Raw genomic sequence first — 25,341 nt, 5'->3', positions numbered from 1 at the left:
TTTTTCCAACTACATTCAAAGCGGTTTACATATTATATGCAGGTACTTATTTGTACCTGGGACAGTGGAGGGTTAAGTGACTTGCCCAGAGTCACAAGGAGCTGCAGCGGGAATCGAACCCAGTTCCCCAGGATTAGAGTCCACTGCACTAACCACTAGGCTACTCCTCCACTCCACTTCTCCACTCTATGGTGAAACATAGCAGTTAGAGAATTTCTCCTTTCAAACCGTCTTTCCCCTGTTCTCTACTCTTGGTAGCAGACACACGCAGAGGGATTTGGACTAATTCCATGAGGCATTCTCTGCCTGGTTATTGTACCGTGCACCTCCCAGTGCTACCATAACTTTTTTCCTGCTGGGCTGGGTCCTTGGGTTTCAGGATGTGTATTTTAATTTTTTTTATTTTTGTTACATTTGTATCCCTCGTTTTCCCACCTATCTATATATATAAAAGGCACCTCCAACGTTCCAATGAAGCCTCAAGCCGGATGAGGCGCCCGAGATATCCGGTTTGCCCTGCAGTCACTGTAGCTCCGCCCTCGCGTCAAAATGCGATGACGTCGAGGGCAGGGCGACGAATGACGTCGTGGGCGGGGCGGCGAAGGCACGCCGCACGACTTCCAGAGATTCAGTGACAGCAGCAGGGAGAGCGCTGCGAACTTTCAGCACAAACTCGCAACCAAGTGAGCGAGGGACAGAGGGAGGGAGGGAGAGGGGGGGGGTGGAACTCGAAAGGGAGGGATGGAGGGAGGGTCTGGAACTCGGGAGGGAGGGAGGATGGTGCGGGGGGGGGGATTACCTTGCTAGCGCCCGTTTCATTTTTTCCCGAAACGGGCATTTCTTACTAGTTTCTTATAAACTTTACAGTGAAACATAAGTGATTGAGCCATATAATCTTCAACTGATTGCTGGGTCTGTTGCCAACTAGACATGGAGAACCATGACAATACTTGTTGCTGTGGAACGATGGCTCACACTGTGATTCAATTGTAAAATTCATTAGTCGAAATCTGTTGAAAGTAACGTCTAATAGCTTAATATGCTTTGATGTTCTGTTTCATTTTCCAAACCAACAGAATATTTGGATACAATTTGATTCAAACCACTCTTCCCTTCCCCCCTTCAAGCCAGTCAGGCAGAGAGACACTCAGAAGGTGTAGAAAGCATTCCATAATAAGCCACACTTCACGTTTTCCCTATTTGTTCATTTTCAGTTTTGCCAGTTGGATGTGAACCTTCTTTCTTGTAAATAGAATGGTATGTGCCTCTATGTGCTCCACTGCCAGCCATGTTTGGTCTTGGGGTGTATTTTGTTGCCATTTTGCTTGCTTATCCTCCGTTTAAAAAGGCACTTGAAAATTCCAACACAACCCATTCAAAGTGAATGGGCTGTTTTGGCATTACCACACTGGCAGCCACTGGTGCGGCTTTGTAAACAGGGAGAGTTTGTTCTTTTGATTGTTATTTATTTATTTTCAAGTTTGTTTGTTTGTTTTTTTTTTTATTTACACATTAGATTTTAGGAGCCCAGATGACCAAGTTTCTGGAATTTTTCTGGCCCCGAGTACTCGTCCTCTAGTCCCGTATTGGATGAACGTTGGAAAATAGTATTTGCTAGCATTTCTTTATCACTGTCCTCATATTCTCTTTTTCTGTTTCTTTGTATCGGTCTCCTTTGTGTTTTTCTTTTTCACTTCTTAATATTAAAATCACACCTCCTTTCACTGGCACATCTGTAAATAGTTTTGTCATCTTGTTTTACTGCTTTAGCAGTCTGTGACATCACTCTCCAGCTTTGCTGCATATTCTTTTCTGCTCTCCTCCTTTTGAGATCCCTTGACCCTGTGAATGCCAGTCTTTTTACATTTACCTTTTCATGTTGAGCAGATGCTTATGTAGTTTGTTTCAACATACTGTCACTAATGGCTTTTAATTTTATGTGCACGTGTCTACTTGTAATATCTTCTCGTTTGTGTCCTTGCAGTAGTACTTGAACTAGTTGGAAAATAGAGACCTTGTGAAAAACAGCATATTTTTATTTCAGTATTTGTACAGTTCCATATTGGTTTTTAGTATATAGCAGCACAAAAGTATTCCCATAGTGATGGTACTGATGAAAGTTATTTGCTGGTTTTCAATTCCTTAATGTATTTTCTAAAGTCTTATTTTCTTTTTAGTAAACCAGTCCTAGAATAATTACTTGTAGTAGTTTCTGAGTTAGAAGAGTGGTCTCTTTTGTAAAACCTTTTGACACTTAAAAAAATGATCTTATTGTTGTTGTGGAATTTTAAAAACAGATTTTTTGCACTTTAGAAGGTGTTTAAAAAAACAGGTACTTTGATATTTTCAGATTTCTACATTTATCTTATTTTGGGAATCGTAGTTTTCTACATTGGGTTCTGAGCCTGTGTAGTAAAATAGCTATAACCCACAGACTTGTGTAAAATTCCTGAGTTATGTATGTTCAAGACTGTTGAGAAGTTTTCCATGGTACATTTATCCTGAACTGTAAGATATTCATGTCAGCCTGGGAGCTATGCAGCCTTTGTCCCACTTTTGTATACCTTCAACCAGGGGTGGACTGACCATTCAGGCAACCGGGCAGTGCCAGAGGGCCCAGAGCAGTTGAGGGCCCAGCTCGTCGCTCACAGATTTTACATGCTTTCTTACAAAAATGTTTTTTTTTGTTGTTGTTGCTATATACAGAAATGTATTGCTAATACTAGCGCTCAAAAATTGTAGGTTTTTAAAGCTTGTTGCTTACATGAAAAAAATTTGCACACAGCAGGCTACTCCTTAGATGAAACACCGCCATGTTTCCATCATTTCTCACTCTGCTTCCCCTCCACCCCTGAGTTTGGCACTACTCATCTCCTCTCCCCCCACCTGTAGCCCAGCATCTGCTCCTGTGTCTGATTCCCCCCTCCCCTTTAAAACTTGTGTTTCTGTGGTAGAGTGGTGGCAGCAGCAGTTCCGCTCAGTTTTTCGCCACCAAGCTCGCAGCCTACTCTCTACTTGTCCCGCCCCCTTCTGATGTAATTTTCTACTTCTGCAAGGGCAGGATGCAGCAGAGAGCAGGCTGTGAACTTGGTGGCAGATAGCTAAAGAGTCGCTGCTACCGCTTCGCCACAGAAACACAGGTTTGAAGAGGGGAGTCAGAGAGAGGAGGAGATAGCGGACTGCGGGGGGGGGGGGGGGGGGGGGAAGAATTAAGAGAGATGAGTAGCGTCAGACCTGTGGGTAGAGGGGAAGCAGAGTGAGATATGACACATGAGGTGGGGAAAGGAAAGGAAGAGATGGAGGTGGGAAGAAGGGAACAGAGGGAGAGGTGTTAAAAGTATGGAGGGAGGAAGGGAAGGAAGAGAGACATATTGGATCTGCGGAGGGGGGGGGGGGTGGAAGGGAAGGAGGGAGATGGATGTTGGAGAGGGAGAGGTGTTGGACCTGGGGACAGAAAGGAGGGAGGGAAAGAGATGTTTGATCCAGGGGCAGAAAGGAGAGAGGGAGACATACAGGACTATGGTTGGGAACAGTGAAGGGGAGGGACAGTACTGGGAATGTTGGAACCATATGGGAGAGGCTATGGGGGGGGGGTTCTCAAGGTGATGAGTGAGAGGTTAGTGAGTACAGAGGGTGGAAATGTGGTACTGGGGAGTAGATAAAAGAAAGAACGGAATAGGAAGTTGGGGAAGTGGTGAGAAATGGGAGAGCTATGGGGTGAGAGAAAAGGAGATGGCAAGTTAGTAGGTAGATGACAGGAAACAGAAGATGGAGAAAGGATGAAGCTTGAGTGGACAGAGGCAAAAAAGAAAAAAGGGATGAAAGAGCTAAAAGGGAAAGATCAGTATGTCAGGTGTAGTGAGGGATTGGAGCAAGACAGGAGGAGAGAGGAGAAATGATGAATAGACAAGAACTGATGGAAAGAGCAGAAGGCAAAATAGAAAAGAGAAATTGGGACCATCAAGATGGGAAAATAAAATGTCCAGACAACAAAGGCAAAAAATAAGTGTTTTATTTTGAATTTATTAACTTTGTGAAATGTGCATTGCAAATGGCTTTCTATTTTGTTCATGCATTTCTGTTTTTTTTTCCTTCGGTGTTGCAGTATGTGTTGTCTGACTTCTTGGGGTTCCCAGTTCAGTATTTGTCTTCATTGTGTTTCTGTTTCTAATTTGTGATCCCTTATTCTGTATTTGAGGAAAGGTCTGTTTGTGTTTTGGATATGAATAGGCAGGGTTCTTGCTGTTTGAATCATAGGGTTAGTCCTGCTGTCATATGACGTTTGCTACATTTATGTTTGGATTTTTCAGGTTTTGTATTTCACAATGTGCTTGGAAATGGAGAGATTTATGTTGCTATTCCTCAGATGACATGAGAATCAGAATGTTTTTTTTATTTGGTGACTTACATGGAGACATTTCCTAGTTCTTAACTGTATCTGTTGTTGGGGAGAGGTTGGATTTTTGTGAATACAGAGCATCTGCAAACTTAACTCATAAGAACTGTCAGACCAAAGGTCTGTGAGGGGCATGTATGCAGTGTGTCACACATGAGAGCATCATCCGTTAGGTGTGGCCAAATGAAAAAAGGTTGAGTCTCAGCAGCATTTAGAAAGCAAAACACGCAAATCATTCCAAATGTATACCCTGGGTGCACCATTAGCTTGATTTAATGATTTTGTATTCTATATCAGTTACTTGTCTAAAGTGTGTTTCAGAAATATTACGACAGATGCAGAGCCAGTAATCTGTCAAGTGGGAGGTCGGGGGGCAATGACCCTTACTGCCCTGGGGCCTACATAACTCTCAGTTTGCTCCTGCCTTCAATTGATGAAGGCTTGTGGATATAGTGATTTCATACATTATGAAAATGTCATGCGTAGCAATATGTTGACATATTTAGGAACTTCATTGCTGTGGGTATCAATATCTAGGAAACAATATCATCAAAAAGGGAAACGCATACAATTACCATCTCAGCAAGATGTTCATAGCAACACAGCACTTTTGTAGATACTGGTAGCTATTGTTATTGCTGCTGATTGGAATTGTATAGCATCAACATTGATGCTAATATGGAAACAGAGAAGCATAGAAGATCATGACACATGCAGAACTTAGTTTATCCAGTCTTCCCATCCATACCACTTGCCCAGCTTTATAGTTCCTTCCTTTCCTTCAGAAATATTTTGTGTTTGTCCTCTCCTTTCTTAAATTATGATTCTGTATTTCTTTACCACTGGGAGGGTGTTTCATGCGTCTGCTGCACTTTCTGTGAATATTTGGCTAGCCATGAAGTTTAATTGTAATGTATTGATGTAACTTGTGATTATAATTGTGAATTTGTTAAAATGTTTGTGATTATTGTTCTGTAAGGTAAGTTGCCTTCAGTGTTGTTAGTTAAATGGGCGAATATAAATTGAATGGATAAATTCCTGTCTACACCCTTCATCCTCATCATGTAACCCCTTATTCCAGATCTTCTTTTCTGTTGAAAGAAACCCACTTTCTTTGCATTTGTTTTTTCAAGGTATTTAAATGTCTTTTTTGTCCTTCATTTTTTAATTTTCCAGGGTGTATATCTCTCTCTCCTTCTCTTTCTATTTTATGATGAAAACTGTTGTCCATTTTAGTTGCTATTATCTACAACACTGGACCGTCGAGAAACACATGCTATCTACCTAGTGGCGAATTCCTTTAAATTCCACTGCTTGGTTATTTCTGTCTTTCATGCAGCCCATTCACTGGACAAAACATGGCCATGTCAGGCACAGGAGCCTGCTCTGTGGGTGCCAGTGGGTGCTCAGCACCCCCACAATATTGAGCAAACTCCTTTATTTTGTGCAGGGATAGATAACTTGTGTTATGTTTGGCACCCCCAGTCATTCTGAAATGTTGGTACCTACTTGATTTTCAGTAGTTCAAATGTTGTGGTTTTACAACTATTAACTGAAGTTTCCATATCATCAAGCTGATCAATCCATAGACTGGTGGGTTGTGTCCATCTACCAGCAGGTGGAGATAGAGAGCAAACTTTTGCCTCCCTATATGTGGTCATGTGCTGCCGGAAACTCCTCAGTATGTTCTCTATCTCAGCAGGTGGTGGTCACACACAGCAGCAGCTCTGGCTAGGCCTCCAAGCCTAATCCTTAGGTTTTGTTGAGGCCTGGGGTTGAGGGCTCTTTTGAGCAAGTGCAAACCTGGTGGTGCCAGGTCCCTCCTTTTCTCCCCCCTCCCGCTGGCTCCGTTTAAAAAAAAAAAAAAAAAAAAAAAATTTTAAACGTCTTTAAAGGCGTTTAATTCGACGTTTCTTTAAACGTTCATTGCAGCTACTCACTGGGACACCAGTTCGTTACAGCTCGGAGCGGCAAGCAGGTAATTTTACCTTTTTATAGCGGGCAGGGGGTTCCCCGATTCTTCTCCTCGTGGCATATGGCGTCGGAGGGCGAGGGCGCAAAGGGTCGCTCCCCGGATCGCTGGAGCGCTTCTAGAGGGGATGCGGGGGTTTTACAACCTGATTCGCCCTTGATGGGTGACAGTTTAGTGACCGATGAATGTCCCGGTCGTTCCTCCGGCGTGGCGGTTTTTTCCCGCCATAAACGCCCATCCCCCGCTCCTCGCCTCCGCCATCTTGGCCGGCCACACGGCTCGGACGGCTTCTTCGTGGGCCGCCCTTGAGGTTGGAGACATTAATGCCATGAACGCCCTTAATTTGGGCGACGGCACAAGCGGCTAAAGTTAAGCGCCGTTCTTCCCGCGCGGCTCCTTCGCGGAGTTTCGCGCCGGACGCCATTTTGGATGCGCAGCATGTCTCTCCCCCGCTATTGCGAGCGCCGGTTGAGAGTGCGTCTAGGGCTGTTGCCCAGGCTGCGGAAGTGCACAGTCTGGGGGGTTTCTCCCCCGAGTTTGTTTTGCTGCTGCATCAGGCTTTCCTCATGCAAAACGCTGCCCCTGCTCCCTCTTCTGATAAAGAGGTTGAGGTTCCCAGAGGTAAACGCCCTCGGGTTGATTTCCAGGCCTTGGAGGACTTTGTCTCCTCCGATGTAGATGAGGGCAGCGTGTCTGAGGTCTCCCAACGGTCCTTTGCGGATTCCTTGGAGGAGATAGATCCCCGCTCGGATGGAGCGGATGACCCCTCTGCAGCGCGGCTTTTTAGCCCAGAGGATTTGCCCAACCTGTTTTTACAGGCCATGGACACTTTGAAGATTTCCTCTCCGGAGGACGTCTCTCCCTCAGCCCCTGTTGGCTCTGCCATTATGCTGGGGACGAAGCGCCCGCCTAGATCCTTCCACGTGCATGATGCCATGCACACCTTAATTGCGGCTCAATGGGATGTCCCGGAAACGAGCCTTAAAGTGGCTAGGGCTATGTCCCGCCTCTATCCTTTGGCTGTGAGTGAACGTGAGGCCTATCTGTGGCCTACCGTGGATTCTTTAATCACTGCGGTGACTAAGAAAACGGCGTTGCCGGTGGAAGGTGGCACGGCCCTAAAGGACGCCCAAGACAGAAGATTGGAGGCGGCCTTAAGGTCGTCCTTTGAGGCAGCTGCTTTAAGTTTGCAGGCCTCAGTTTGCGGCTCCTATGTGGCCAGGGCGTGCCTGACTATGATGCAGCGGGCTTCCCCCTCGGATCTTTCCTTGAGGGCTGATTGGCCGGCCCTGGAATCGGGCTTAGCCTATTTGGCAGACTTGCTGTATGATGTCTTGAGAGCCTCAGCTAAAGGCATGGCTCAGACAGTCTCTGCGCGGCGGTGGCTTTGGCTGAAACATTGGTCTGCTGACCACGCCTCTATATCCCGCCTGGCTAGATTGCCTTTTAAAGGCAAGCTGTTCTTGGGGTCGAGCTGGACAAAATCGTGACCGATCTCGGCACGTCTAAGGGCAAGAAATTACCAGAGGTCAGGGCTCGGGCTAGTACTCGTCCCGGTACCTCCAGAGGACGGTTGCTGGAAGCCCGTCGGTACCGCCCGGGCAAGTCGGGTTCCTCTGCCCCCTCTTCCTTCAAGAGGAATTTCTCCCCCAAGCAGCATTCCTTTCGCAGAGACCGCTGTCCCGGAGGTGCTCCCTCCGGTCCTCCCCCAGGGTCTCGTACCCAATGACGGGGCCTTGGTCCACGCCCCAGTGCAGATTGGAGGACGGCTGTCCTCGTTTCTGGGCGAGTGGACCACTATAACTTCAGACGCGTGGGTGCTGGAAGTCATCAGAGACGGCTACAAGCTAGAGTTCTGCCAACCCTTAAGAGACGGGTTTGTACTCTCTCCCTGCAAGTCTCCGGTCAAGCTGTGGCAGTGCAGCAGACCTTGGACAACCTGATCCGCCTGGGTGCGGTCGTTCCGGTGCCAAAAAAATCAGATTGGCAAGGGACGTTACTCCATTTACTTTGTGGTTCCAAAGAAAGGAGGTTCTGTCCGGCCTATCCTCGACCTCAAAGGGGTCAATCGGGCCTGGAAAGTGAGGCACTTTCACATGGAGACTCTCCGCTCTGTTATAGCGGCAGTGAAGGCAGGAGAGTTCTTGGCTTCCTTGGACATCAAGGAAGCGTACCTGCATATTCCCATCTGGCCTCCTCTCCAACGCTTTCTGCGTTTTTCAGTCCTGAGACGACACTTCCAGTTCAGAGCCCTCCCTTTCGGGTTGGCTACTGCTCCGCGGACCTTTTCCAAAGTAATGGGGGTCATAGCGGCCTTCCTGCTAAAGGAAGGAGTACAAGTCCATCCTTATCTGGACGACTGGTTGATCCGAGCCCCCTCTTATGCAGAGTGCGGCAAAGCTATGGACCGGGTAGTTGCTCTTGTGAGCTCCCTGGGATGGATCATCAACTGGAAGAAGAGCCAGCTGCGCCCGACTCAGTCCCTGGAGTATCTGGGAGTTCGATTCGACACCCAAGTGGGCAGAGTGTTCCTGCCAGACAATCGGATTGTCAAGCTTCAGGCTCAGGTGGACTAGTTCCTAGTAGCCTCTCCTATTCGGGCTTGGGACTACGTGCAGCTGTTGGGCTCTATGACGGCCACGATGGAAGTAGTGCCCTGGGCCAGGGCTCATATGAGACCACTACAGCTATCTCTGCTGCTGCGCTGGACTCCGATATCGGAGGATTATGCTGTGCGCCTTCCCGTGGACCCAGCAGTGCGCAAGGCGTTGAGCTGGTGGACGCAGACAGACAAGTTGTCTGCAGGATTGCCTCTGGTGACCCCGGAGTGGATTGTCGTCACGACAGACGCCTCTTTGATGGGCTGGGGAGCCCACTGCTTGGGAAGGACAGCGCAGGGGCTCTAGTCTCCTGCAGAGGCAAGTGGTCTATCAACCTCCTGGAACTCAGAGCCATTCGGTTGGTGTTATTGGAGTTCATCCCGGTACTGGTGTTGTAGCCTGTACGGGTCCTGTCGGACAATGCCACGGCTGTGGCCTATATCAACCGCCAGGGAGGTACCAAGAGCGCCCCTCTAGCCAAGGAGGCTATGAGTCTTTGCCAGTGGGCGGAAGCGAACCTGGAGCAGCTTTCAGCGGCCCACATTGCCGGAGTCATGAATGTCAAGGCTGACTTTCTCAGTCGCCATACCTTGGAGCCCGGAGAGTGGCAACTATCTGCTCAGGCGTTCTTGGACATCACGAAGCGCTGGGGCCAGCCGAGCCTAGATCTGATGGCGTCATCGGCCAATTGCCAAGTGCCGCGCTTTTTCAGCAGAGGACGGGACCCTCGATTCCTGGGAGTAGATGCTCTTCTCCAACAGTGGCCGACACAAGAGCTCCTCTATGTGTTCCCGCCCTGGCCCATGTTGGGCAGGGTGCTAGACCGGGTGGCAAAGCATCCCGGCAGGGTAATCCTGGTGGGTCCGGATTGGCCCAGACGTCCCTGGTATGCGGACTTGATCAGGCTCTCAGTCGACGATCCTCTGCGGCTGTCAGTGGAGCAGGGCCGGTTACATCAGGGTCCCGTGGTGATGGAGGATCCCTCTCCCTTTGGTCTTACGGCCTGGCTATTGAGCGGCAGCGTCTGAGGAAGAAGGGCTTCTCAGACAAGGTCATCGCCACTATGCTGAGAGCGAGGAAACGCTCTACTTCTACTGCTTACGCCAGGGTTAGGCGTATCTTTGCAGCATGGTGTGAAGCAGGCTCACTTTCTCCCTTCACTGCTCCAATTTCTTCAGTGTTGGCGTTCCTGCAAGAAGGTCTGGAGAAAGGCCTGTTGCTCAGTTCCCTTAAAGTCCAGGTAGCGGCTCTGGCTTGCTTCAGGGGCCGCCTGAAGGGTGCTTCCCTGGCTTCGCAGCCAGATGTGGTGCGCTTTCTCAAGGGAGTTAATCACCTGCGCCCTCCTCTGCACTCAGTGGTGCCTGCGTGGAATCTCAACCTGGTGCTAAGAGCATTGCAGAAGCCGCCTTTTGAACCCTTGTCGAGGGCATCTCTGAAAGACCTGACGTTGAAAGCAGTCTTTTTGGTGGCTATCACTTCAGCCAGAAGAGTTTCCGAGCTCCAGGCGCTCTCATGTTGAGAGCCTTTTCTGCAGTTCACTGAGGCAGGAGTGACTATTCGCACAGTGCCTTCCTTCCTGCCCAAGATTGTTTCTCGCTTCCATGTGAATCAGCAGCTCTGTCTCCCTTCCTTTCGTAGGGAGGACTACCCAGAGGAGTACTCTGCTCTTAAATATCTGGATGTGAGACGAGTCATCTTCAGATACTTGGAAGTGACCAATGATTTCCGGAAATCGGATCATCTGTTTGTCCTGTTTGCAGGTCCTCGTAAGGATCTGCAGGCTGCTAAGCTTACAGTGGCAAGATGGGTCAAGGAAGCCATTGCAGCGGCTTATGTGGCCGCGGGGAAGGTGCCGCCTATCCAGCTGAAGGCTCACTCCACGAGAGCTCAGGCGGCCTCGATGGCAGAGGCCGGATCCGTCTCCTTGGAAGAGATATGCAAGGCGGCAACTTGGGCTTCGGCTCATACATTCTCCAAGCATTACCGTTTGACTGTGGCTGCACGGGCGGAGGCCCGGTTTGGAGCTTCAGTGTTGAGATCAGGGATTTCAATGTCCCGCCCTGGGTGAGTACTGCTTCGGTACATCCCACCAGTCTATGGATTGATCAGCTTGATGATATGGAAGGTAAAATTATGTATAATCATACCTGATAATTTTCTTTCCATTAATCATAGCTGATCAATCCATAGCCCCTCCCAGATATCTGTTCTGTTTTTATTCTGGTTGCATTTCAGGTTCAAGTTTAGTCTTCAGTTATTTCAGAAAGACTTCGTGTTCAAGTTCTTTCACTTGGATTCTTCAAGAGTTGAGACGAGTTTGTGTTACAGTGAGCTGCTGCATTCCTCTCCCCTCCGTTTTACGGGGCTGGATTGAGACATAAATTCTGCCGGCACTCCCTCCCGCTTCGTGCGGCTGTAGGGCAGCTTTGTACCCCTCCCGCTTCGGCGGTGTTAGGGTCAGTCAGCTCCTCCCGCGGTTGCGGTTGCAGGATAAGCCAGATCCCCCCGCATCGGCGGGTGTGGTGTCCCTCCCCCGCTCCGCGGGGATGAGCTGGACGGATTCCCCTCCCCCACTTGTGTGGGGATGAGCTGGGTTAATTCCCCTCCCCCGTTTCGGCGGTGGTGAGCTGGGCAGAGTGTCCCTTCGTGGGTGTAATTCTCTAAGTGCTGAGTCCTGCGGATGGAGCTTTGATATCGACATACTGAGGAGTTTCCGGCAGCACATGACCACATATAGGGAGGCAAAAGTTTGCTCTCTATCTCCACCTGCTGGTAGATGGACACAACCCACCAGTCTATGGATTGATCAGCTATGATTAATGGAAAGAAAATTATCAGGTATGATTATACATAATTTTACCTTCCTTGTCATCAAGCAGATGAAGCCATTACGTATGGGTTGTGTCCATCAACCAGCAGAGGGAGATAGAGAGCACTCAACTTTTCTCAGTACCTCATGGCCAGCTAGCTCCACTGCCTCTTCAGTATTCTCTATCTCCCCAAGCAGGGTGGCTTCAGCTTCTTCGAGCGCCATCAAAATCTGCCTGGGGGTGGCTCCTGGCTTGCCAGTTGTTAGTCGGGGTGTTAGAGGCTATAGCAGCTTCACTTTGAAGGCACATAGGTCAGCCCTTTCCCTGCCTTACCCATGCCCCCGTGGATGTCGACATATTAGCTTGCTTTTCCCTGTCCTTTCCCACTCAGTGGATGCAGGCACATTGGTTCACCTTTCCCTGCTTTCCCACTTATCTGAGCCTCCGGAGTGTTTTTATTTACCTCTTTTGCCTCTGCTTTCCTCACAGCATTAAAAAATAAATAATTAAATAATTAAAGTCGTGTCGCGCTTTAGCGCAGCGATCTTGGAAAAGAGGTTTTTTTCTTGAGATTCTTCTGCAGGACCGGAGCTGTGATACTCGGTCTAGTGAGGTAAGAGTGTTTTCTGACTCCTCCGGGGTGGGCCCGCGATCGGGACGTTTTTGGCGCGAACCGCCATTTTTTAATTTTACCACCGTTTTCGGCGATGACTGCGGAGACTGTAAAGCGCTGTTCTAAATGTGGCAAGCTCAAATCAGCAGCGGGGCTCTGCAATTCGTGCTGTACAGACGTTAGAGACAGCCCGAGCATGGCGAGCGGCGATCTTTCGTGCTCTGAGCTGGCAGCGGACGCCATTTTGGATTTTTTACATGGCGCAGCCTCCTTTGCGACGGAGAGCCCTGAATCCGGGGGGGGGGGGGGGGGGTCCTCTGAGTGAGGCTAATAATAGAGCTGATAGCCCTGGGCAGGATCCGGGCGGTCAGGGAGCGCTTTTCTCCCCTGATTTTGTTTTAATGCTGCATAGGGCATACATGCTTAAAAGAGCTCTTCCACAGGGATCTTCGGACCCTCTGCCTGCCCCCCCCCCCCCCCCCCGGTGGAACCTGGCCTTTTGGAGTTGGCTTTGCCTGTTTCTTATCCTCCTGATAAACGCAGAAGGGCTAATTCCCCTTCTGAGTGTGGTGCACCCCCCTTCCCCCCCCCCCCCCCCCCGTGGTCCGGTTATGAGGATTCTGAGGGGTCTGGCAGATCAGTGGGTCTTGGACCTGATCAGAGACAGATACTGAATAGAATTCGATGCCCCAGTGAGAGACGTGTTTGTGGAGTCCCGATGTGGTTTTGCCGCCAAACGGGCGGCGGTAGAGGAGAATGCACAGTCTGTGCCAGATAGGGGCTGTGACCCCGGTGCCTCCCGCCGAACAAGGTCTAGGCCGCTACTCCATTTACTTTGTGGTGCCACGAAAAGGCGGGTCTTTTCGCCCGATCCTGAAGTGGTCCTTTGATTTGGCAGGTCTCACTGTTCAGGCGTCTGCATGCAGTTGTTATGTTGCTAGAGCCTGCCTGGCTTGGTTACAGCAGGCAGTGGAACAGCCTGGTGATGGAGCGGAGACCTTATCTGAAGTGGCTCCGCAGATGGAGTCGGCCTTGTCCTTTTTGGCTGACGCCCTTTATGATATGGTCAGAGCTTCGGCTAAGCAAACGACTGTAGCAGTGGCGGCTCGCCGCACTCTTTGGCTACGACATTGGGCGGCGGACATGGCCTCTAAGCAAAGGTTCTTACCTTGATAATTTTCTTTCCTTTAGTCATAGCAGATGAACCCATGAGCCCTCCCTGTATGATTGTCTGTATTGCAGTGATTCTGATTTTAGGTGCTGTTCTTGTTTCCTGAAGTTATATTCCTTCCTTGGGGAGTCGGAAAACAGTCTTCAGGATTCTTGTTACAGTTATAGGAGGATGAGTTCATTCCCTCCAGTTCATGTTTTGGGAGGATGAGTTTATTCCCTCCAGGAGGATGCAAGTATTCCCTCCGTTTATACAAAGTGGAGGACGAGTTTATTCCCTCCAGGAGGATGAGTTCATTCCCTCCTTTTTTGAGTTCATGCCCTTCTTAAGGGGCCATCGTTCACTGTGAGGAAAGTTCATGTTATTCCTATTGCGGTTTGCCATACTGCTTTGGAAGCTTCAAATACTGAAGAGGCGGTGGAGTTAGCTGGCTATGAGGCACTGAGAAAAGTTGAGTGCTCTCTATCTCCCCCTGCTGGTTGATGGACATAACCCGTACGTAATGGCTTCATCTGCTATGACTAAAGGAAAGAAAATTATCATGGTAAGAACCTAATTTTCCCTTCCTTAGCGTCCCTCTGGACCGGCCCAGAGTTGGACTGATGGGTTGTGCAAGCTTCCAGCAGGTGGAGACCTGGGCCGGTCCGGAGTGACTAAAGGAAAGCAAATTAGGTAAGGTGTAATTTCTCCTTAATCTATTTTTCCATATGGTCTGTTTTACTGCTTCTGTGTGAATTCAAGAAGGCATAGGACAAACATGGAGGTTCTCTGAGGAAGAGATTTAGTGTTTAGTAGGTGGATGGGCAGACTAGATATGCTGTGTGGTCTCTGCCATCATTTTTGTGTTTGTTTCTGTGTATGAAAAACTTCATTGTGTGTGCTGTATTGCCTCCCTTGAATTTTAGCTGCCAACCGCTAGAAGTTCACTGCGGTGCCCCCTAGGCTGCCCCGCTGTTCTGCTGGGATTTGTGGCTGGCCCCCAGATATCCCAGTGGCTTGTTTTTGTACATTTTCCTTGGAAATTTTTTTGTTTGAAAATGGCCCTTAAAAAAAAAAAAAAACACTGATCACAAAAACATCCAGAATAGGGTGACTTTTTTTGAACCAAAAAAGAGATGTTTTTCTGGTTCGAAAATGACCATGTATGGCATTGGATTTTTGGATGGCATATCAAAAATGCCCCCTGAATGTTTTTTTTTTTTTTTTGCTTCAGTCCTTACTGAGGAAGATGTACAGGATATACCCATACAATATAATACACCCAATCAAGTGGCACAAATCCAAAAATTTTGGAGAAAAAGGAGACATAAGAGAGGGAGTACAAAGCACAACCAAACAAAACAGAGCAAAAAAGCACAATGAGCATTCAGGGGGAGGGGGCACCCTCAAATCAGCACTTTATTGAATAGACCTGGTATGGTGGAGTGGAACAGGTAGATATGAATTGCTTGTTTACTCTTTGCAAAAATATTAGGACTAGGGGGCACGCAATGAAGCTACAAAGTAGTAAATTTAAAACAAATCGGAGAAAATATTTCTTCACTCAATGTGTAATTAAACTCTGGAATTCGTTGCCAGAGAATGTGATAAACCGGGTGGTTATCGCTGCTGTGTGTAGCGCTATTGAAATGATAAGTAGTGGTAGTAGATGCTATTCGCAGAAGCTTCAGGTACCCACCCTACTTAAGGACTGCTTTGCTACATGCCCCTCTTAATAATGGCTTATGTAACGTAATAATGGCTTATGTAACAGTATCATGCAGGATCTGGTTCCAGCATTGTGAAAAACAGCGACTGTACGCCCAAAGCAAAAAGACCTTCTCCAAAGTAGGGATGATTACCAGTTATAGACTAATTGCCCAACTTCATTTTCTTTCAAAGGTAACAGAACAGGTAGTAGTTACCTAGATCAGTTTGAAATGCATGAGGTGTTTCACCCTAATCAGACAGTCTTTTGCCCACATCATAATACCGAAATCTATCTGCTAGGCGTGCTTCTAGATATTCAGATGGCTTTAGTCAACTATAAAACTTTTTTTTTTTTTTACTTTCACTGGATTCAACTGCTGCATTTGACATGGTGGACCACAGATTGCTTCTGTTACGATTGTCAGAAATTGGGATATCCAGCCATGTGCTATGTTGGTTTTGTTCATTCCTTTCTGGTCGATTCTTTTTGGGTTCTCTGGCAAAAGAAACACACTTACCCTTTTGAACTCCCTTGTGGCGTACCTCGAGGATCCCTCCTTGTGCCAATGTTGTTTAACATTTTTTTGGCACCACTGGCCTCCCTGCTAAAGAGACTGGGTTTCATACTATATATGTACGCAGATGATGTACAAATCCTTATTCCTTTAGACACAGTGAGCAGTTCCTCCCTGGCAGAGGTTGAGGAAAAACTTCACCAGATAAGCTTATGGCTTAAAAATAATAAATTAGTTCTTAATCTACAGAAAACACGCTTCCAATATTTTATCAAATCCCACTTACCTCCATTGCCCACTCTTAGTTTTGACAGGGTGTCCCTACAGCCCTCTGATACCATTCAAGGTCCTGGGTGTGCTACTGGATTCTGCCCTCTCCTTGTCAGACCGTATCTCATTTGTTGTTAAAGCCTGTTGTTTTGTTTTTTTTTGGCTACCCCAGATACGTTCAGTTACTTGATAGCATTGCTTGTTGTAGGTATTCAGCGCATAGGCTATTGCAATGTTCTGCTCCGAGGCATCTATCAGAGAGAGATCAAACAACTGCAAATGATACAGAACGTTGCAGTGAAATTACTTTTCCATGCTGCAAAATAAAACCATGTGACCCCACAAAGGTCGAACATTGGCTGCCTGTAGAACAACATATAACATACAAAGTATTAATCTTGATATTTAAGACCCTTCATACAGGACTACCTCGTTTTTTATTATCCTATTTGCAGCCCTATACTCCCAGATGGGCTTTGTGTTCCAGTCAACGTCTTTGTCCCCTCATTCCGAGTAATACCATCCCAGACATTTCAGAAAATGTTTAATGTGGTGGGACCTACGCTCTGGAATTCCTTTCCCATATTTCTACGCACAGAACCTTCTCTTTTTTTGTTTCCTTCGAGATGTTATTAAAAACACATCTGTTTCAGGCAGCTTTTGACAGCTGAGCTATTTCTTTGTCTACCTGCTGGTCTGTTAGGATGCTTTAATCCACTACGATCCTACGAGATGCAGCAGGGCTATCTCTATACTTTCATATTTGTATTGTATTTCTTTTCATATCTGATTTTATTGTGTGTAAATCTCTTTGATAGCATTACCCTATGTGATTGATCAAATAAAAGCAACCTTGAACCTTGTAGGAACTTGTCCAAACCTTTTTTTAAACCCTGGTAAGCTGCTTTTACCACATTCTTTGGCAACAAATTTGAGATTAATTATACATTGAGTGAAGAAGTATTTTCTCTGATTTGTTTTAAACTTACTACTTAGTAGCTTCATTGTGTGCCCCCTAGTCCTAGTATTTTTGGAAAGAGTAAACAAGTGATTCATGTCTACCCATTCCACTCCATTCAGTATTTTATAGACCTCTGTCATATCTGTTCTGCAATCTGAAGAGCCTTAGCCTCTTTAACATTTCCTCATAGGAAAGTTGTCCCATCCCTTTTTATTATTTTTGTCGCCCTTCTCTGTACCTTTTCTAATTCCTTATCACTTGCATTCAGGTTTTTCAAAAGCGCATAATAGAGCTTATAAGTGGCAAAATACAAATCCTTAGGAAAATATAATTGTTCATGAAAAAATCATCTTGAGTAACTTTCTAGGAGAGAGGAGCCTAGTCTTGGAAAGTTAAAAAATAAAATAAAAATCAAAGGTTTCTAATCCTTATCAAATTATCTTATGCCTCAGTTGGGCAATGGAGTGTCATACTATCCTTGACCCCAGAGGAGCCAATAGAGTGTAAAACTTGCACCTGAAGCTCTAATTTAGAAAGCTAATTTTCTGTTTGATAAATTCTCCCATCGAAAATCAATTAACTTGGCCCCTATCTCTTGAGAGAAACCACATAGCTGTTCAGTAAAAATAGTCAAAAGCATAAGTGTGGCTCAGAACTTGCCAAGGGGACAATTTTGTAAGTAGGTGATCTGTTTCCACAGACTGTGAGCCTCTTCTGTAAGAACACTTACACAAACTAGTATTGGCAAGCCTAAATGTAAGTATTCTCACTTAAGCCAATTCTGTGGCTGGCATAAGTGCATTATCCCTTGTTCAGCAATAAAGAGGATGAAAGAGTATATATATATATCTCAAAAATTGAAAACCTCTCTCCTACAATATTCAAAGTACTATTTAAACACTGTACTCCTGTGGAGTACAAAAATATTAAGAAAGGGAAAAAGCCTCGGCACCCACACCTCCACCCAACAAATATTAAAGGATAGAAAGGACTTAAACTGGGTCAAATCTCTTCATCGGCATAAAAATCCCTTTCATACAAGATTTTGTTAAAACTTCACAGAATGTTCAATTTTAATGGATTCAACCAAAATCGTGGCCAGGGTTTCACTGTAATCAGCTGTCTTAAGGCGTGAACAACCAATCGGAGCACAATTTATTAGTTAGAGCACAGTTTGTCTCAAGGCATGAACAACCAATCAGAGCACAGTTTGTCTTCATATTAGTGGTATGAAGACGAATTGTGTTCTAACTGAGGTTTTCTATTTTTGAGAAAAAGCCATGAAAACCACTTACGATCACCTCCAATTCAGGAAAAAACTAAAAACTCACCTGTTTCAAAAGGCATACCCTCCCGACCCAATATAAATGCCTGAACTACGCGACACCACAACACTACAGTTCGTAATGATCACCAAACAATTCCTTCTGTTCTTGTTCCCCTTCATGTGGTCCCACCACATGAACCTTTTCCTATCATAACTTAACCTAGTATTTGTTTACTCCGGAGTCTACCAACACCTCTCTGGCACCATGTAAGCCACATTGAGCCTGCAAACAGGTGGGAAAATGTGGGGTACAAATGTAACAAATAAATAAGTGCACTATCCTAAATTGAACATTTACGTGCATAACTTATTCTGTAAACCTAAGTGCGTAAATTTTTCAGCCCTTCTCATGCCACCACCTCTGTGCCCTCCCCTTCCCTCCTCTGTGAACACTCCCTTGCATTTATGTACTATTCCATATGTGTGTATAAATGATAGAATAGTGTGTAGCACACTGCTGCTATTTACGTGCATAAATGTACACTTATGTGCATGGATCGCAGTATTCTGTGAATTTAAATGTGCACATGGCATTTACATTTAGGAGAACGAGGAGGCAAATGTCTTGAAGAGCCATGTCTCCCCTCCAGCAGAATGCAATTCAGAAATGTATGTAGGCAACAAAACCACGGTTGAGATTGGAACGGAAGTTGCAGACAAGCTGCCATTCCTGAAACAGGACTCTATGAGGGAGGAGGCACAGAGCTCAGGAAAAGGTGACCTTCCCTCTCAGAGGAGGGAGTGGTGGGGTATATTCCAGCAAACCTAGAGGCACCAGAGTAAAAAGAGAAACATTCTTCACAGAAGTTCATGTTAATGGTTGAACATGCATATCCATCGGTCCAACAGGCCCTGCATAGATATTGCTGAATCCAGTTTATTCTTGCCTTTTCTTTGTTCCATAACTTGTTGGCACTGAATTGGCACCAAAGAGACTTGCTTCCCATTATTCATATGCCTGCTGTGTGTGCAGTGGGGAGATTTGGTTATAAAAAAGCTAAACACACACTTAGGAAAGAATGCCCTGTTGGCAATGTCACATCAGGAAACCTTAATGTCACAGCTCACACCAGTATAAACTCGTACATATATATATTTTTTTGTATATAGAGAACCCTCAGATATTTTCCACTATTCGTGCAGACAATAATGCTGCTATAAAGTGGTATAGCACTTCTTTCATCGGGTTACTCTAAAGAATTTTTTGGGAGACTTTTTCTCATTTTCATTTGCTTCCCAACACCACAGTGCTATCACATCAACTTTGAAAATATATACGTACTTGGTGAAAAGCTGTGCACTTGTTTCGCCTCACTGGAAAATCCTAATTTTCAATGTTCATCACATGCCTTCCCCTGGAACCGCCCGCGGGTTTCAATTACTTTCTTCAGGGACGAGGGTTAAGGCTAAGGAGTTAGAAGAAGAGAACTCCTTAGCCTTGACCCTCGTCCCTGAAGAAAGTAATTGAAACCCGTGGAGTCGGGCAGTTCCAGGGGAAGGCGTGTGATGAACATTGAAAATTAGGATTTTCCAGCGAGGCGAGACAAGTGCACAGCTTTTCACTAAGTACATATATACTACTACTTAACATTTCTAGAGCGCTACTAGGGTTACGCAGCGCTGTACAGTTTAAAAAAGGACAGTCCCTGCTCAAGGAGCTTATAATCTAAAGGACGAAATGTCAAGTTGATTTGATTATCATAGCACTGTGGTGTTGGGAAGCAAATGAAAATGAGAAAAAGTCTCCCAAAAAATTCTTTAGAGTAACCCGATGAAAGAAGTGCTATACCACTTTATAGCAGCATTATTGTCTGCACGAATAGTGGAAAATATCTGAGGGTTCTCTATATACAAAAAAATATATATATGTACGAGTTTATACTGGTGTGAGCTGTGACATTAAGTATTTCATATCATTTTGGTGGTTTGAGTCCTGGTTTGTGTGCAATTCATTGGATGTTACCAGAGACATTGATATTGCTAATACATCAGGAAACCTGACACGCCCTCCATCACCTGTATATTTCATTGGGAAGAAGATATATTCAGGATGGGTCATAGCTTTGCGGTGCTGTTAAGTCTGGTGCAAGGCTGGTGGTTGGGAGGTGGGGATAGTGCTGGGCAGACTTATATGGTCTGTGCCCTGAAAAAGACAAGTACAAATCAAGGTAAGGTATACACAAAAAATGGCACATGTGAGTTTATCTTGTTGGGCAGACCGGATGGACAGTGCAGGTCTTTTTCTGCCGTCATCTACTATGTTACTATGTTACCTGTTGACTTCCAGGAACCCTGACCGGACTCACCATTTGTGAGACTGCCAGGCAAGGTCTTTCTTGCTTTGGCCCTGGTGGCTTGATTTAAACAGCTTGAACCACCGACTGTATTTACCTTTTGGGAACTAGGAATTTGACCCTTTGTTTAATGCACCTTAGTTGAGGAATGCATTGCTGAGAGAAATTAGGCAGATGAGGGGTTATACTCGGGAACAAATAGAAGTCTGTTCTTTTTCTTTGGGCTTTTAGTTGATGATGTATTTAAGAGAATTTTGCAGCTGGGATTTAACTAGTTGTAAAAAGGCATAACTGGGATCCAGAAATTTGGTCCTGTAAGATTTGGGTATAATGTGTTGCAGATGGAATTTTTTTAAAAATGGTGTTTTAATCTGAGATGGTTTGTTAAAGTAACATAAGTGGAAGTAAATAAAAGAATTTGTTACTGACCTTCAGTTTTCAATGTCATGTATAGGATACAAGGCAGCCTTGATTATAGGAGGGCCGTTTTGTTTTTTTTCTTGAGTTGTTATATATGCAAGTGTTCAGGAAAGAGGAAGATTGCACCATAAACCTCATTTGTTTCAACTACTCCATTTGTGGTAACTGTAATTTTGTGCTGAGAAGACATCTCAGATGTGGGTCTGGCACTATCACCGTTAGGCTAAAGCAGTTTGGATAGAACAAACTTTAAAATGTTCTATATTTTCTAACTGGTGTGTACTTTTCTGTTCAGTTTTTAATTCTCAAAGATGAATATAAGTACGAAAGGTTTTTCTTTGACATTGTCATTATGATCACCTTTTATATATAGGAAGTATGTTTATATTTGAAACAGATGACAAATTACTTTGTAGAGGAAGTTTATAAAGAACTGAAAGGCACTGTCTTAAAGTATCTCTCTGAAGTAATTTTGCTTTATTGCTTATCAGTATTGAAATTTGAAATTGACATTTGAAAGAAGAGTATACACACTGCTGCCTTATTTTTCTCATCTTTGATCTATAAACTGTAAACCAGTTGGATTTAACTACCTCGTGTCTATTTTAAGTGCTTTAATTTGCTAGAATACCCTTAATACTCTTTATCTTTATTTATGAATAAACGATGTGATTTTCTTTTTTTTTTTTCCCTTCACTAGTTCATATGAGAGATCCTAACAACCAACTGCACATAATTAAAAACCTGAAAATAGCTGTCAACAACATTGTCACCCAACCACCTCATCCAAGTGCCATCCGGAAGCTTCTCAGTGATGCTGTCTCCTGCAGCCAACCTGCAGATGGACTGGTGGCAAATGTGATCACTGCAGGAGACTATGATCTTAATATTAGTGGTACGTAGCACAGTTTTGTTCACATTGTTCAGATCAGAATGGAAATGTAGGTGTCTGAAGGTAGGTCGTTGTACCGTACTGTAGTAGTGGATTATAACATGTCTTGAATTTATTGGTTTGAGAGCATGTGTGCAGTGTTTTTCCCAGAAAGTTTTGCCAGCCAGGTAGCATAAAGAAGTAGCCAGGTGGGGGTAAACATTTAAAAACTGTTTTGGTAAGTTAGCTAGCTGGTAATTAAAATCAGATGGGTTGTGCACCTATTCAAAAGGGCTTGGGGTGAATGTGTGTATATATAATTGCTGTAGTGCACCAGATGAGAGCCCCTGAGAATGTTTGTCTGTTTTTGTACTGTGTTGAATTGCTTAATGAGTAGTTCTTCAAATGTGTTGCAAGTTCTACATTCTTGTCCAATTTTTTTTTCTTTTAATATCTCTTTGAGAACAGTTCAAGGGTGCTGTGACATACACTGAGTCTATCAAAAAAAAATGTGAGCTACAATCAGTTTACCTAGTTGTAATATAGGACTGGTATAATTTTTGGTGAAGTATTGTTAGAAAAAGCATCTTTTAATTTTTGCATCGCTTTTCCTACATAAATTAATCTGGTTGCAGCGTTAGTCTCCTTTAAAGGTTACTAAAAATAAAATGGGGAATTTAAAGTGATCTTTTATTGGACTAAATACATTTTTGACTGGCTTTTGAAGGTTTCTTCCTCAGGCCTGAAGAAAGGAGGTTTTACCTTAGAAAGCTAGTGAAAAAATGTATTTTTCAATAAAAAGAGATCACATTTTTATTTTTTAATTAACCTACGTTTTTCATAGCAGGTAAAGAATAATGGGATGTAGGAGTGCTAGAACGGTGCTGTATGGTTTTTTTTGTTTGTTTTTTTCCCTGTCTTTTTTTTAATGAATTCACCATTTTATTACACATGCAGTGGAAGTGGTGCACTGAGGTCTGGCTACAGCAATGTTTCTCAGCCTTTCTTGTTTTGTAACGTACATCAGACACATCATGTTCATGCATATGATACACTGAACACTATGATTTATAGCCGAATAAAAAAAAAACCTGAAATATTTTATTGTAGTAAAAAGTGATGCAAAGGAAACAAAGCATTTTAAACAGAATATATATATATATATATATATTTTTTTTAATCAGTTAATGTATTTTATTTTTTTCTCACAAATTTTAATCTGTTTCATTAGTAAAAAATCTGGAACTGATATGGTATAAACAAATTTTTCAATATGTTAATTTTCTGCCATTCAGCATTAAACTTAGGGCTCTGTTTACTAAGCTGCTCTGTAGGCATGCTGACTTTTTAGCGTGCGCTAAATATTAGTGCGCACTAACACTAGAGACACCCATAGGAGTATACGGCTGTCTCTAGCATCAGCGCATGCTAATTTTTACCACACACTAAAACGTTAGCATGCCTACAGTGCGGCTTAGTAAATAGGGCCCTTATTGTGAACATCAAGGTTTGTTTTGGGGTTTTTTTTTTAACTTGTTCTGATGCCTGTACAGAGCAGAGCAAGGATGTTTTCCAATACAGCTTACAAAAAACTAATTCCAGTAACACCTCAGTAACTAAAGTAAAAACCTATTGCAAAATACTTTATAAAATAGCACAAAATGATGCATGTAAGCTACTCAGAGCCCTTATGGGAAACCTTCTATACCCTAAGAACACCTGGGACAAGATATGAAAAGATGTACCTTTGAAAAAGCAGCACTATAGACATACACCAATACATATTTTATTGGAAAAACTGAACAACCTGGACTGTTATAGATCTTGACACTGAAACTTACATGCCCACAGAATCCTTCACACACACACACACAGCACAGACCACTAGCCTTCACTTTTGTCAAAAGGGACCACAAATTAGACATGAAAATCCTGAGAAATCAGTCTTCGTGAGCAGTACAGTATAGTGGAAATAAATGCTAATAAATAAGCAGACCTACAGCATTTCCAGCTGGGGCGGGGGGAAGCAGAATTAGGAAGCAGTTATATGGATTTCAGGTACCTGGCTTCCTGCTTTACACTCTTCCCAGCCTGCAGGCCACGTGATTGTTTAGAGCAGTCTTCCTCGGGGCATATCTAGCCAATCAGGGTTTTCAGGATATCTCCATTGAATTCAGTGGATATCCTGAAAACCCTGACTTGGCTAGGTGTGCTCCAAGGACTGGCTTGAAAAACATCATTGGCTTGCTGTCTGTCCCTGGCTGATGCTGACACAGACACAAATGCTACAACCTGGCCCACTTGCAAGGCCTTGAGAGTCTGCGCATGCTCAATGCCTGCCAACTCCTATCTTTGAGATTCTCCGGAGGGGGTGGAAGAGAGACGTGCTGGTCATTGGTGGGGGGGGGGAGGGGGGGGGAGGACGAGAAGTGCTTGCCACTGTGGTGGAGGGGAGGAGAGGGAGAGAATGCCTGTTGGTGGGGAGGGGCACATAAAAATGTTACACACCACAGGTGAGGAGGAGGAAAGGGAGAAATGCAGGGCACCACAGGAGAGAAGAGAAACACTTGAACAGAAACCCCCTGGTTTATACTTGTGTTTTCTCTGAGTTTTTTTTTTTTTGGGGGGGGAGGGGGGAGAGGAAACTGTTCTCTGTTTATGTTTGTGTACAAATTAAAACAATCACTGGAAAGGAACTACAATTGCAAATAGCAAAGGCAGCATTCATTCTAACAATAGAAGGACAAAAACAAAGTTACAGGGCAGTCACCCACTACTCCTGACTCCAGATCAATCAGACATCATAAGCCTCTTTAAAAAGCCATGTCTTAACTGCTATTTTGAATTTTTTCAACAATAACTCACTACGAATAGCAAGTGATAGTGAGTTCCATAGGACTGGAGCTGCGCTGAACAAGGTCCCGAGAGGACCAAAGATTGCATGTGTCATGTAGGGTTTGTCCTGTTTGTCTGTCCTAATTAGATTGTAAGCTCTGTCGAGCAGGGACTTCCTCTTCATGTTCAAATGTACAGCGCTGCGTACGTCTAGTAGCGCTATAGAAATAAGTAGTAGTAGTAGTAAAGGAGGCCAAATAAGGCTCTAAAGGCCTTAAAAGCTAACAACAAAACCAACTCAACGTGATATTTGATAGAGAGTTAATGGTGTTGTTTCAGTGCTGGAGTTACATGGTTAAAATTATGCAGGTTACACAGAAGACGAATTGCAATATTTCGTAGCGTTTGAAGTTTCTTGAGGATCACTTTCATTGCTCCTAGATAGACTATATTACAATAATCGATGTTAGTCATGAAAAGTGATACTTTTTACTCATTTATGTTATCATGATCAGTGAAAGAATGAACAGAGCACAATTGCCAAAAGATAATGAAACCATATTTGCAGATATCTGACACTTGAGGAATACATGAAAG

The 25,341-nt window shown here is 44.6% G+C and overlaps 1 protein-coding gene across 2 annotated transcripts in view; it reads left to right on the top strand.

The window, feature by feature from the left end:
* The window catches only part of TRAPPC8 (trafficking protein particle complex 8), a 378,205-nt gene that overhangs the window by 7,877 nt on the left and 344,987 nt on the right, over positions 1 to 25,341 (top strand). For both annotated transcript variants that reach the window (XM_030213866.1, XM_030213855.1), the window contains exon 2: positions 21,739 to 21,933. In XM_030213866.1, the coding sequence (XP_030069726.1) occupies positions 21,739 to 21,933 (195 nt within the window). The remainder of the gene's footprint in view (positions 1 to 21,738; positions 21,934 to 25,341) is intronic.

Source organism: Microcaecilia unicolor, chromosome 1 (genome assembly GCF_901765095.1).
Source record: "Microcaecilia unicolor chromosome 1, aMicUni1.1, whole genome shotgun sequence".
Taxonomy (NCBI): Eukaryota; Metazoa; Chordata; class Amphibia; order Gymnophiona; family Siphonopidae; genus Microcaecilia; species Microcaecilia unicolor.
The sequence above is the reverse complement of the archived record's forward strand: the minus strand, read 5'-3'. Positions and strand labels throughout refer to the sequence as shown.